Below are 14,212 nucleotides of genomic sequence, written 5' to 3'. Positions count from 1 at the left end.
ACAGAAGTACTTAGGGTTAAAATAATGATGCATAGTAACTGATTAAAAGTAAATTGTCTGATATTTGTCTGGAAATGAAAAACAAACTGAAACTGGAGCAGGTAGGCGAGATTTCCTCCTGGCAGATGAGGACTTCAGAGCACAGAAAATATATAATACGGAAAGTCTGGCTCTAAAGTGACAAGTGCAGGCGATGAAGATGCATGGAAGCAGACTGCAAATAAAATCAATGCCAGCTTTATTTTCCTTGTTTGCACCTCCAAGGAATAAGAAAGAAGAAACAGTGGAACTTTCCATCAGAAGTCTGAGATAGCAGCAGCTGCGACCAATAAACTATAAACCCTTCAAGGATGTACATTACTTCAGAATGCACATACTCCAACCAGTGTTTAAGGACACAGTCACTCCAAACATGAGGAACTAAGTTCATTCCTGACCATCCACACAACAGTTGGAATCAAAACTCAACAAAAATAACATCTTCTCAACATAATAGCAGCTGATTTTGTTTCTTTCACTGCAGACATGTAACTCCTGCACATCCCTTGAAGTTATCATACATTTCTTTGACGTTTTGTACTAACAATACAAAATATTGATGACATGACACTGGCAAATATGTGACGCAACAGAGGTTGATTGAAAAGACTTCCTGAAGCAGGTGAGCCAAAGCTTGATATGTAATTACTGCATGTCAGCTCAGTGCGGTGTATCAGCTATTTTTATCATATAATTGCTGAGTTCTCAACACTTAATGTCAACTTCAAGTATGTTCCCTCATGAGATCCAGTCCCTGCACTCATTTTTCTTTTATCTGTTAGTTTGATGGTTAAATTCTTCCTTCCTCACAGTAAACAGTGTGACTAATATTGAATAAGTCTTTCCTAAGATGATCGCGGTAAACAAAGAGGCTTTAATCCCTGATGCAACCAGCATCCTCCAGAAAATTGCATGTTTTTTTGTGTACTTTCAGTGACTGGCACTAGTGTACCCTTTTTCCTCCAAAACAAATAAAACTAAACTAATAAAACGTATTTCTCATTTCAGGCTTTGGTTTGAGGAACATAGTCTACTTTCTCTTTAAAGTTACACTTTTGTCAAAGGCAACACAATGAGAAACTTTTATAATAAGCTTGGTATAGAAGTGAAGGATATTGAACCTTCATCTTTCTCTGGGGAACAAAAAGTTTTCCTTGACTTTAATGGGACTGATTAGATTTTATGAAAAGAGAAAGGTTACACAGCGTTTCCTCTCTGGAAATCATGACCTTTAAAGAGAAGCCGTTCAGTTCTTTTACTTTGAGCACGCAACAGTTTGAAGGCAAAGTAAATTTGATAACCTACTCTACAGCTGCGATCTGATCCTGAACATCCACAGTCCCCAGTCTCTGATGGACCTCCTGCAGGATCCTCTGACCCTGGAAGCCGCTGCCTCTTCCGTCCAGACGAGCCACGATGACGTTGTCTGAGCTGACCAGCACTGAGTCCCAGCTGAGAGAGTAACGGTCGCTCACAGCCTGGCCACCGGGGGCGCTGTCACTGAAGAGCAGAGAAGATATAAAACTTATTAAACAATCAGTCATAACAAAGTTTAAGTGCAAGCGCTGTCAGTGGTACGTTCTTAGATGACAAGAGTGATATACAACTCCATACCTTGTGAGCAGTGTTTTTTGTTGCATTTTAGAGTCAACAAACCACCATTAAAATCCAACAACTCTAAGATAGTTACCAAGCTACTGTAAGGATTTTTATATTTTTTCAATTGGTTTTAAAATAAACTCAAATTAACAGTAGTGGCACAAATCTGTTTGTTTAGTAGGATGCACATTTTAAGTCTTTGATCAGAGTATTTTATGAATTTTTGGCATAAATACAGACTTTCACCAGATTGAACCTTTAATGCTGACATGTGTCATGTAAAACCGTCTTTCTTTTATTACTTCCACTTTTACTGGTTTACTGTCGTATTCAATCACAGAGCTTAACATAACCTGGACGGATTAATTTGTATGCAAATGTCACTGCTGTCAAGGTGTTGGAGGTTTTTATTGCAGCTGGAGTCTCACATATGCATACGGCTCCTGTTTAGGATTGCTTGTGCTGTACATAAAAGCTTCCACCAAAGATTTTATGTGATATTACATTTCAAATCATAATAAAAAACATTGAAGTGTCAGAAAGCACTTCTGACAGATGCTATAATTTCCAAGGTGTAAATACAAATGGAACATACACCACCAGCAGCAGTCCGTAGTGACGTGACTCAGAGAAGTCTGGAGGATAGGACAACTTCAAAGGTAAATCTGTAACATAAATGGACATTATAAAAACAGCTGTGTCTCCTCTAAATCTGTGACACACAGTGACAGTCATAGAAACTTTATTCATACCAAAATGTTCCATGGGAACCATCCTGAAGTCAGTCAACTGGATCCTTTTGTACTTCAAGGCTGCCTTCAGCAGAGAGTTGTTCTCAAGGATGTAGTAATCTGTGAAGGAGAAGGAAACGTGTTTAAAGGATGAAAGAGTCACAGTAACTGCGGCTAATATGCCAAGAATCAGTGCATACAAATGACCCATTATGAAACAAGGATTTGTCTTTTCAGCCGGGGAAATAATGGGACGACATTGAAGGAAAGACCGATAGGATCTGAGTCTCGCTTATCTTTTACAACTTTGTGGAAAATTATAAAGCTAAGGAAGCTGGTTACATTCAAGGATTTCATTTCTTTTGGGTTTGACTGTAACAAATAAAAGAGACATGGCATAGAAAACATTTCACCAAAGATCCTGGTTAATCACTTTTCAATCATAGAGAGTGACTGGAAAAATTCATCACAAAAGCTGGATCGGTCCTGATCTAAGAGTGAAACAATCCCATTTCATCAAATCACGATTCAAACTGATACAATTTTCTCACTTGTAATACGGTTAAATTGGAAATGACAAGGAAAAAAAATGAGAAGAAAAGATAAGGGCTAAAACACGGTGCAAAGTTTTCTGAAAAGCGTTTTTAAGCAAACCAGCTCACACCGTCTGGCCTCAGAAACAGAGGCCCTGCTATTTGCTCCACATGTAATAAACAATGACTCTCTGGTTTGCCATTTTTCCATTCAAGCTATTTGAGAAGCAGCTAAATGAAATGGAATTCATCCAGCATTTCTAATGGAAATCCCAAAATCAATAGTCGTCTCATTATGAAACCGCCAGGGGCCTTGAGTTCCCAGCTGTGGATAGAGGCCCTATCCAAATAACCCTGGGCAAATTGCTTGCTTTTCTGCAGCACAGCTGTTAACTTTTTGAGGGGAAAAACTATTGACAGACCGACAGGCTTGGAGACTAAAAGGAAGCATGTGTGCACTGTAGGTGCATGCAAAAGACAAAGAGATGAGATCTAGATTTTAAAGCCTCCTGCTGGATGGAGTCAACCCAGCATAGCGGGTAAACTCACATGCTGTTGGCTCAGGAACCAAACCAGGAAAACTAGATAAAAACTCTGAGGCTGACACCTTTGAAGCTCCCTGGCACCACTGAAGCATTTTAAACTTCACACTAATATCAACTTATTCACAAATGCATTCACACAACAGTTCAGTGCCATGTGAAGCAACTGTTTAACTATTCATTCACACATTTAGCAGAAGCCATTTGGGGTCCAGGGTCTTGCCTGGGGATGTTTTTTTAAGCCAGAGGAGCTGGTGATCCAACCACCCAATTTTCAGATTGGAAAGGGACCCACTTTAGCTCTGAGAGCCTCTCAGAAATTATTCCTGTAGTAATGCCAAAGATTCGTAAAATTAAGTAGACTGAAATATTATTCAGTAATTTATACTCACCCCTGAGACTATATAATTAATTCATCCACTGTTGGTTAAACCGTGTTTTACCTATATTGCAAAATGTTAAAATGCATGAACAGATCCACAAATACAGAATGTGGTCAACATAGATTCAAGTAGATCTGCATGCTGTGTGGATCTGCAAGCACATTTAGAATCCCAAAGGTGCAGTCCTGTATCTGAGACATATTGATCCCCAAGTTCATTTTACATGTGGTGTATGCATAACTTGATCAGCTAAGCTTTTACAGTTCATCATTTGTGGATATATTTACACTTTTGAACATCTTTTTGCAGACTTTCCACTTTCAAAACACTCACCAATACCCACCTTTTTGAAATCACCTTTGAAATGCATTTTGTTTTTTCTCGTTTTGCTTTTTTTCAATCATGTTCTGTTACTGTGTTGTTTTATATGATGCTCCTTGTAACCCCTTTTAATTCCCATACACACCAAAGTCAGAATTTTCTTTGAGGACAAAGATAACAGTACTGACTAAAAGCATCCTTAACTCCAGTAATCACTGCCAAACCTGTAGCCAGCAGCTGTAATAAAAATGTTAGCTTACACCTCTATTACATGAACATGAAGATGTGGATGCAGCGAGTCAGCTTTCTTTAGCAGTTATTGGCAAAGCAGTTAAAAAGGAACAAGTGTGTGATCATCTATTTTCAGCATGTTTTGACACAACACATTATGTCTGACATCAGTAAACAACCATGAAACTTTTTCTGTGGGTAGAACAAATATCTTATGGGTCTGAAAGCTGAGGGTATAAACATTATTGAAAGAAATGTGCCAGCAGAGGTCAAATGAAGAGAAGGACCTTCAAGTCTGCCATCAAAAATACATCAATACAAAGCAAAAATCAATTTTCTGCCCTTACTTGAGTTATTAAGGCTGTGTAAAATCACAGAAGGCGCTCCGGGACCTGAAAAAGGAAGAAAAAAGTATTATGTTAATCCTTATTAAGTGTCTGTCAATAAAAACATTCAAATAAACAAAACACTTTGGCCTCAACAAACCAAAACCTCAAAAACTAATTGATTCTTTGACACACAGGCAGGAAATACGGCGTTTTCTTGATTCTGACTGATGCCTACCATTTTACCTGTATTATTAGGGGTCAAAGGCCACTCACATTCCCTCCCCAATTAAGTAATTTTCTTTTCATGTCCTCTTAAAGAGTCTTAGTCAAAGGTTAATAGGATGGCAGGTTTGCTCGAGAGCTGAGCTGAGGCTGAATTGTTCCCTAAGCTGCAGCAAAACACTCTCAACCGAAGTCACATCGTTCTTCTTGGACCTCTCACTCGCTCCCACTTAATTTCTCCTCCTGCACTTACTCTTCGATCAGAGGTGGGTAAAGAAGGACTGTATTGACTTTGGCCTTTGCATTCCTTTCTACACATACATGTGTCACAGAGAGAAATGGTTTCAGCGTGAGCACGTGCCGGCTCAGGAACATAAAATCAATCAGGTTTATGAGTGGAATTAAAGGACTGTGTTGCTCCTGATGAAAGAACAGGTCAGGAAAAACTTGTTGGGGTTATGTGAACTTGGCCCTCTGAAGACAACAAGCTGCCTCCATTATTTTTATTGCTTTGGGGAAGGGGAGCATTGTTATTGTCCAATAATTCACCACGCCAAAGAACAAATGTTGCTGTGCATGAAGCGCTCTCATCTGCTCAGAATAAATTGTGGCCACAGAGATTATGAAATGTTACCCTCTGTTAGAAAAGCTGCTCATTGCCACATAACGCTACCTAAAAGTAATTAAACACAAAGAATGGCTAATTGTTTTTATTTTATGCTGCTCATTTGGAACTGAATATAAATGAATTCAAACTGAGTAGCTGGAGGGAGACAAACAACCGTGGGCCAGAGCTGACAGACCATGACATCTGCAGTCAGTTTGAATGAAATGAGATGAAAGAATTAAAGAAGAATCCATAATTCAACATAACTTTTACACCCTGAGTGGGCCTTTAAAAATAGTATTTGATGACCTACCTTTACAGTGCAGGATGACGTGGTGGTTTGTGGGGCTGAAGTCAGCATCAAAGTACAGACAGTGAGCTTTATTCAGCTCGCAGGTCAAACACCGCCGAGGGAACAAACCCACAGTTTTAACACTGAGGAGAGAAAAAAGGGGCAAAAATGAAAACAAATGAATGCTTTTAAAACAAAAGATAACTGTGAAGGATAATTTTCTCTGAGCTTTGTTCTCTGCTTAACAAAAATCCACAAAACCCCCAAAACTAACAAACGTACTGAAGAAAAAGTATTGCAAATGGGGTTTTAAGCTGATACTGATGGCACTAAAGTCCCCTCAAAAAATAATAATTGTGAACACGATCAGAAAGAGCAAAAACATGTGACATTACTAAGTCTTTTGGGTTTTGAAGACATACCCATGCTTTTGGCAAGAAGAGAATAAAAAAAGACACAGTCAAAATGAGTCAATTAGTTGCAAGGCGCCGCCCTGTTGGTTGTGGGTGCCCGTTGCAGGTGCTCTATCTTCTTTGTCTGTTTCTTGTAATTTTTCGTCTCTTTTTCATAATCTTTGTATTTGGAGTGGCTCATTACTTTGTTTGGTTCATTTGTTGGTCATGAACACTGAACTTTTTGTGTCTTCCATGATATTTTTACTATTTTTGCTCCTGTGTTTGTCTGGAGATCCTACATGTAACCATGTCTGCCTTGTTTACATGTGAAATCAGCTGTTAGCAGCCTGTAGCATGTCAGTGCTAACTGGTGCTAGGCCTGATGTCTTCCCACAAGGTGAGGAGAAGGTGGTGAGGATGATGTGCTGGTACTCAGGTGTTAGCTAATAAGTCACCACATGGACCTGTTGGGCAAACCCAGCAACAGGAGGGAATACCAGAAGGCAGAGTAGCATCATGCTATTCACAGACATGGCTAACAGAGCTAACACTAGACACCAATGCCACATTGGAAGAGCTTCACCTGCTGTGAGCAGACAGGATACAGGAGTCAGAGACTGAACAGACTGCTGAAGAAGCTCAATCCTGGACCCTGTGGAGGTGGAGCCTGGCTGACTGGACAATAATGGACAAGCTGTCATCACCTATTTTATTATAGACTTTCTTTACACTTTCTCACTTTTGTTGTCTTGAATGCTGCTGCGACTCCTCCTGAGTTTCCCCTCGGCAACATTCCCCAAAGTATTTTCTTTTCTATTCTATTCTATTCTATTCTATTCTATTCTATTCTATTCTATTCTATTCTATTCTTTTTATTAAAAGGGCAGGTCTCTCTGCTGTGATGTGATGCTTCCACAGGTATGATTTGATTTGCACCTTAAGTGTTCAAACTTGATGGGTTTGTATTGTTATGCAAACCCACTAAGTGTTTCAGAAACGTTCCTTCTCGTTTTGAGCATCTCAGATAAGAAATTAAAAATTATAGATATAATATGTCCACAAACCTGAAAAGTTGCCGCCTGCGTGGTGAACCCTCTGTGCTCAGAAAATACCTGCAAGCAGAAGAAATACACAGTGAGCTAAAGAGGCATTTGGATAATGAGGCTTAACAAGATTATCCAAATTGTAAATTATGCTCTGTTTTTTCTTAAGAAGGTTCAGTTGTGAGTTGGACGCACAGGTTGTCAGTGTTCTCATCATAGGCGAGGATCTTGGTCACCTCCCAGTTCCCTGATGTCAGATGTCGGACTTCATTCTGATCTGCTCTGAACTGGGAGAAACAAATGAAGATGAGTTTAAGTCATTTGTCTGAGCTGACACCTCTTCTGCTTCTGTTAGCTCGCATGACTGTGGATATTTCTTTGCCTGATGTGGGAGAAGCACTTCTGCGAGTTATGAACCAACATCAGGCCATGCAAAGGGAGAGTGATGGGTTTATCCTGAGGCTCCTTTATGAAAGGAATATGCAGCAACTGGAGTTAAAACGAGGTCTGAGCTGCTGCACAAAACACACACATACTTACACATGTGCACTTACAATTGTTGCCATGGTGGCAGACAGTACATGGCTGTTAGAGCAGATGAACACAGACTTGAAAAATACTTCTGTGTACTGCGGGAGCTAATCGCTCGAGGTCCAGTCAATTGAAGGGAATACAGGGTCAGACCTGAACTACAGACTCTGTGAGACTGTTTTCAAGAGAAAATTGCATTTCTGGCATTTTTTGTAAATAACAGCATCACAAGACAATTTCTTCTTGGTTCTTATGGATGTTATTTAAATGGTTTAAATTATAATTTAACTTTAATTGGTTGAATCAATACCCCATGGCAAATAACCAAAATAATTACACTTTTTAATCTTCCTGCACACAGTTTATGGTTAACTTAGTTTTTTTTTGTTTTGTTTTCCATCTGTAATGTTCTTTCGTTTGTCCTGCAGTATGAAATAAACCCAGAGTTATGGTAAAGTATAAAAGGACCTTCACCTGTGTTGTAAACATGGCGATGTGATGAAACTCTCCACGCCCTCCCTGTTTGACCGGCACAGTCAAGAAGAATCTGCTGCTGTCTTTGGAGAACACCGGCTCTTGGGTCTGCAGAAAGAAAAGATTTACAGCTCTGATTTAAGTCTAATATTGTAAAAATGTCAAGCAGGGTCAGAAGCATTCTGCTTTCAGAGGCTTAAATGTGTTTACTCCTGATGTCAAGAGCATGAATGAGAGGATAAAACCGTGATGAGTGATGTGCTAATGGCCTCTACAGTCAAACCACTTTACACAGCCTGGAAGTAGTATTCAACTGTATTCAAATAAACATTTATGTTGGTGCTGTCGAGACAGCTGGCTGATGTAACAGTGAGTGAGCAGATTCTTTTTCAGAGAGGAAAATGGAAAGTTAGTGTGCTCAGCAAAGAGAGAAGTGCAGCACTTAGGAATAAAAACATCTTCATGACTACGATCACACCTCAAAGTAATAGAGACGACTTGGGCAGTAGAGGCTGTTGTAAACATAAATTCATTGAAAGCTGATTTAAGCATCATAAAAGAAGTTTCCAGGTCAGAAAATGCACTTGGACTGCCTTTTGAGTTGGACTGTCAAATAAAATCAGTAAGTATTTTATTTGTTTGACACCAGAAAGAAATGTACTTTTACACAGAAAAACCTAGTGCAGACTCAAGACAGATTTCTTGTTTAAGTCAGGACCTCCGGTGACAAAACAGAGCAATAGATAACCTGATTTACGAAAGCAAACTCTCCCTTTCCTTATTTTGACAGGTTTAAATCTGAGAAAAACCCACACTAAATAAATATCTCAGTCAACACATTCCACCTCAGATGGTGAGTTTACCAAGTATAAGCCTTTGGCAATTTCAGGGAAGTCCAGTAGTTCTCTGAGGTTTTTGGAGACGATACATAGAAAAAAATCTGTTAGCAAATGCCCCCTCCCTGTGCTGACACAACCTCACAGTCAGTAAATGAGCATCTTGCGGATTACCACCTAAAGACAGACGAGCAGCTCTATATGCCAAGATTGTCAAGTGGTTAAATTAGCCACAGCAGGAGCCAAACATGTTGAGCTGCGGGGCTTCATGATCGGACCCTGCCAGGAACCTTCAGCCCTCAGCCTCCATCCCTGCTTCCAGACTATGAGTAAATAAAATCTTCTGTGCAGAGCGGACTGCTCAGGAGGAGGAGGGATATTTTCTACCACAACTAAAAAAGAAGTAGTGGTGCAGGGTTGTGTTCTGACCTTTTCGGCTCCAAAAGCATGCCAGATTTTTGAATGCCCATGACTCTGCTACATTTGTTGCCCGGGCAAAGAGGTTCAAAGTTTGTGAGTGCACAGACGGGTGGATTTAAAGTGAGACAGCTGGATTTTATGGTTTCATCCAGCATGGGCAAGGAGTAGAAAAACAGCTCACTCAAGTACAAGCACAATTATGTAGAAGAATAATTGAAATTAGTTGTTTTCCACCCCGATTTGTCAGACATCCAATGCACTTCACTGCTCTTTGATTTTCCAAGAAAGCCTTAGTCTGTGCCTCCAAATCCTCCATGTGACAAAGACAGCACAGCTCCATTCTGAGGTCTACAGTTTCATGATTCTGCTGAACCTTCCCAGAGCTGCTTATCCTGTTTGCATCCTCCAGCCTTGAATTTTAGGGGAGAACAAAGGCTTCTCTCAGGACAGAAAGCACAAAGAGGAAATTATGAGTGGAAAAAATGTAGAGATGAGGTGGAAAAGTAGTGAAGCTTCCCTTAAGGTCACATCATTGGGAATCCACTGAGACAGAGATGAGTGACATGCAGTGAAATTACAGTCCTGGAGCACATGCTTTCAAAAGGAACAGGAGTAGAACACAGAGCAGCTCACCTGCTTGGACAGCCAGAGCTCCGAGCTCTCTTCATGTCTCTGAAAAAGATGTCAGATCAAAATGTCAGAGCTGGGGTAAATCCCCCAGATCACCAAATCCTGTGCTTTTGACAGCCTGAAATTACTAATGCTACATTATAGCAATGCTTGATGCACAAAGGTTAAAGGACAGTATATATCAGAACATGGCATGGAGTGTGATAGGATCCCCTTTCTGTCTGTCATTTTGAGTGTAGAAAGCACCTCATTTGTTTTCTAATTAACTTTTTATTTCATGGTCCATCTTAAGACATCATCAGGGACACCACTCCCAGTCTGAGCCCACGTTTCAAACCAGCATGCAAGAGCCGAAGCCAGAGAACTGGCATGGAGTAGACACTGGGCACCATGTCCAGGCCTGAGCTAAGCTGGTGCTTGGCTGGGCGACATGTTTGTTCGTGCAAATCACACCAAATCAGGAACCACAGAACTGGAGAGGAGGTTTAACCGCAGGGTTAACACGGCTACCTGTCATCCAAATATGGAGGGAATGTGGAAGGAGTTGACACCAGCAGGTGTGCATTGATATTGATGAAGTTCTGTCACGCCAAATTAGGTTTAATTTATCACACACAAACATATTGGATGTTTGGTTTTGAGATTTATTAATCAGTCCAGCCTCTAGCCTTAGCTTTTTGATCTCAGCATTTTGTTCGTTTTCAGATTCTTCTGTGCTATGATATTGCTGTTTCAAAGCTAGCCCGCCTGACTATCGGTTTAATCAATAGTATCAGTGAAATAGCAGAAACATCTTGAGTAGTTCTTTGCTTATTCCATGCAGTGGATGGTTTCCTACCTTAATGTTTTAAAAGCTCAGTGATTCAAGTGGTATTCAAGGTGCCTGTCATCTTGCTAGAGCTGAATAATACATGCAGTTGTGCTATCATTCTAAGTTCGATTCCCTCTCCGTACTACACCCACTAAAAAGTAACCTTGGTAGGATAGTGTCCCACGGGAACAATAAAAGCAAGGTGACATGCTTTAAAAACTTTTGGTTTGGCTCCAAAGACACACTCCTCTTTCCTTTTCAACTAGCTCTCTCTCTCAAACACACACACACACTCACACCTACCGTGACGCAGGCTCCTGTGGTGGTATCACACACAGTCAGGATGGAGATGTTCTGGGCCCGGTTCAACCACCTGACTGATGTTTTGGTTTTGCTAATCCACTTCACCATGGTCACGTAATGTTCCCTGTGAGAAACATCAAAATGACGTAAAACAACACTTTAAAACTCTATTTGTATCTACACATTCTGTTTGAAGTAAAGGAAATGCAGATCGCTCTTAAAACATGAGAGCTTTGGCTGTTCTCCACATATACTTAGGGATGGGTACCTTTGACATTTGAAACGATATGATAGCAATGCTTGGTACCTGGCAATTGGTACCGGTACTACTTTTTGTTTAATATCAATTTGTTTAATAATTAAATATATGTATTATTTTTCAATTTAAAATATTTATTCTTCAATATATAACCTTGCAGCACTGTGTTCATGTCCAGCATGGAAAATCGTCCACTCTTCCACTCCCTCACAGTCACAAGGATTCATTTAGGTACCTAAACATGGTACCTTTGGATTTTACATGAGTCAGTGCACAGTACTTTTGACAGAATTCAGTCAGTACCTATAAAAGTACCTAATTGGGTAGCCATCCCTGCTTATACTAAATGTGGTGGAATTTTCATATTGCGTTATGCTTTTCCTTAGTCAATTCTCTAAATTGCCTCTATATGTCACAATAAAACCTGTATTTGCCTTAAAGTTATCTGTACACAGACACAGTAAGTTTCTAGTCTGGGTTGGATGGATTCTCATGTTCCTGTCTGTTTCACGCATTGAGATCCCAAGCAAAGCTGGACTCACTGGTTCATAGACAGACATAGCAATCCCAATCTCAGGAATGATAAATACTGAGCACATGGACTTGTCTGTCAGAACTGACTCTGGATTACAATGGGCACACGTGTACTTTCTGTTGTTTTCTCCTGGATTGAGCTGTATAAACTATTTCAACTTAAGCCATCTGAGTCTCCTGAGTCTTTTTCATCAAGTGTCAAGATTCCTGAAAGTTCCTCAACACTAACCATGTTGGAAAAGAAACAAAATAAGGTGTCCATTTCATTTTTTATGCAAAGTGAACATCAAATCACTGCCGTAGCTTGGTTACTTTGGCACAAAATTATGCAAGGAAGCTGTTTACTTTATAATGATGATGTTGCCAATTAGTTTGTGTGGATAAAAGGGTGGACACATTATTAAGCTGCTATGGTGACAAACAGGTTGTCTTGTTAGCTAATTGTCAAACATAGTTAGCTAACAAGATGTAACACAGTGAGAAAGGAATAAGTTGTGCATTCCAGAAAACAAAGTTGCAGCACACTGGGATCCAATGTTTTGAAATGTATCAGTGTTAATAAGGCCCTGATGTTATGCTCAAAAATGCACCTGCATTAAGTGAGGAAGTACATAATGATGATTGCCCTGGCGCACTCCTGCAGAGGGGAATATTTTGGTCAAGTTGTCAGCAAAGAATTAAGGCAATCGCAACTCAAGCACACAACAGGGTGCAGTGTACAAGACTTCCCAATTAAAGGCTTGTAGCGTCAAGTGAGGCAAAATGATTACCTGAAGTCTACCGTGTCACAGGTGGCCCTCTAAAGTGGCTCCACAACCTAATGTAAAAGTTTGAAAACAACATGCAGCTCTTCTCACCGCAGTTTGAGCGTCTCCGGAGGCATCAGCTCCAGCGTGTGTGTCGGCCCGTAAAGATTAACCACGAAGAGCTTCACTGCTGGGTTGGGTTGGCCGGCCTGCGTGCAGAAACCAACAGGTCAGACTTCAGACCAGAGACTCACATTACTGCTGTGGGAGGAATGCTTTATGCAACAACATCCAAACAGCAACTGTGACTTTTAGAGCTGCATAAAAACCAAGTGAGTGAGAATGAATAATTCATGGTAACATCCAAATGCCTCTTCAAACTTGAAATTGTACGTACAAATAAACATTTATTCATGTGCTGTTATTTAGAATTTTTTAGGACAAACTTAACAGACATGAAACTGATTAACAACATTACATTGGAGAAAACACTCCACTGAAGCAGTTGCAATCAGAAAGAACAGTCCTGTGTCAGTGCTCTGATCTGCATTATGTTCTACATAAAGATCTATGAGAAACCTCAGACATTGAAACACAGGGAACACAGTGATACATGAAGTCATCACTTCCTTTTTTTTTCCCCTCTACATGTAACACCCTGTTCTACTTGAATCCCTGCACTGCCTGGAAAGAGCTGCTGACACAGATGGAGTCCTATAGCAGCTCTATAGAGAGAACAGGTGCTGTGTTCAATCAAAGATGGGGAAAGTTATTGAAGCAAGCCAAGTGCTTTGTGGAAACTGGGTTACGAGTGTGATCACTGGGGTCTGCTGCATTCTGTTATGCTCAGGTGAGACTGCTACAGTTGGGAGAACTTGTTCCCCATCTCTCTCAGTGTCTACCTGTGGATTTGAAGGATTCAGATGAGGCTCGGTACAGAGACAAAATGTTTATACAAGTCTTACCTTGGGGTATGGATACTGCTTTCCTTTGGGGTATGTCATGCCGGTGAATCGAGGTAGAGCCATGTTAGGCACTAGGCTGTCATTCAGGACCAGGAAGGCCAAACGCTCTCCATCTGGTGACCACCAGTGTGCCACGTGGGTCTGAAGGATCTCCTCTGAAAAGAGGACATTAATTTGTTAAATATAATTTCTAAGGTGAAGTTAAAGATGCTATGAGAAGGATCTGTTTTAATAGCACTCCCTTGCCCCCTTGTGGCCTAGAGTCTCCCCACAGTGTCGTAAATTACTTTGAGCGAGGCGTGTTTTTATTTTGGAATTAAATGGAGATCTGGTGGAAACAAATTTTCTTTGTTCAATACAACTTTTTACTGGATATAACGCACCGAGTAAAGGAATTTATCAGTACAGTTACGTAGCACTACAGTTTGAAACATGA

General features: G+C 40.4%; 1 protein-coding gene across 2 annotated transcripts in view; it reads right to left on the bottom strand.

Moving 5' to 3' along the window:
* dpp10 (dipeptidyl peptidase like 10) overlaps positions 1-14,212 on the bottom strand; it is a 192,789-nt gene that overhangs the window by 6,439 nt on the left and 172,138 nt on the right. For both annotated transcript variants that reach the window (XM_074694448.1, XM_074694449.1), the window contains exons 9-20: positions 13,777-13,931; positions 12,923-13,020; positions 11,273-11,396; positions 10,162-10,200; positions 8,273-8,380; positions 7,463-7,554; positions 7,289-7,336; positions 5,851-5,972; positions 4,727-4,771; positions 2,391-2,489; positions 2,234-2,303; positions 1,345-1,539 (exon numbers count right to left, since the gene is read on the bottom strand). In XM_074694448.1, coding sequence (XP_074550549.1) covers positions 1,345-1,539; positions 2,234-2,303; positions 2,391-2,489; positions 4,727-4,771; positions 5,851-5,972; positions 7,289-7,336; positions 7,463-7,554; positions 8,273-8,380; positions 10,162-10,200; positions 11,273-11,396; positions 12,923-13,020; positions 13,777-13,931 — 1,195 coding nt within the window. The remainder of the gene's footprint in view (positions 1-1,344; positions 1,540-2,233; positions 2,304-2,390; positions 2,490-4,726; positions 4,772-5,850; positions 5,973-7,288; positions 7,337-7,462; positions 7,555-8,272; positions 8,381-10,161; positions 10,201-11,272; positions 11,397-12,922; positions 13,021-13,776; positions 13,932-14,212) is intronic.

Source organism: Halichoeres trimaculatus, unplaced genomic scaffold (assembly GCF_033239565.1).
Source record: "Halichoeres trimaculatus isolate MK-OKI-2021-1 unplaced genomic scaffold, fHalTri1.1 fHalTri1_scaffold_19, whole genome shotgun sequence".
In the NCBI taxonomy this organism is placed as follows: Eukaryota; Metazoa; Chordata; class Actinopteri; order Labriformes; family Labridae; genus Halichoeres; species Halichoeres trimaculatus.
The sequence above is the reverse complement of the archived record's forward strand: the minus strand, read 5'-3'. Positions and strand labels throughout refer to the sequence as shown.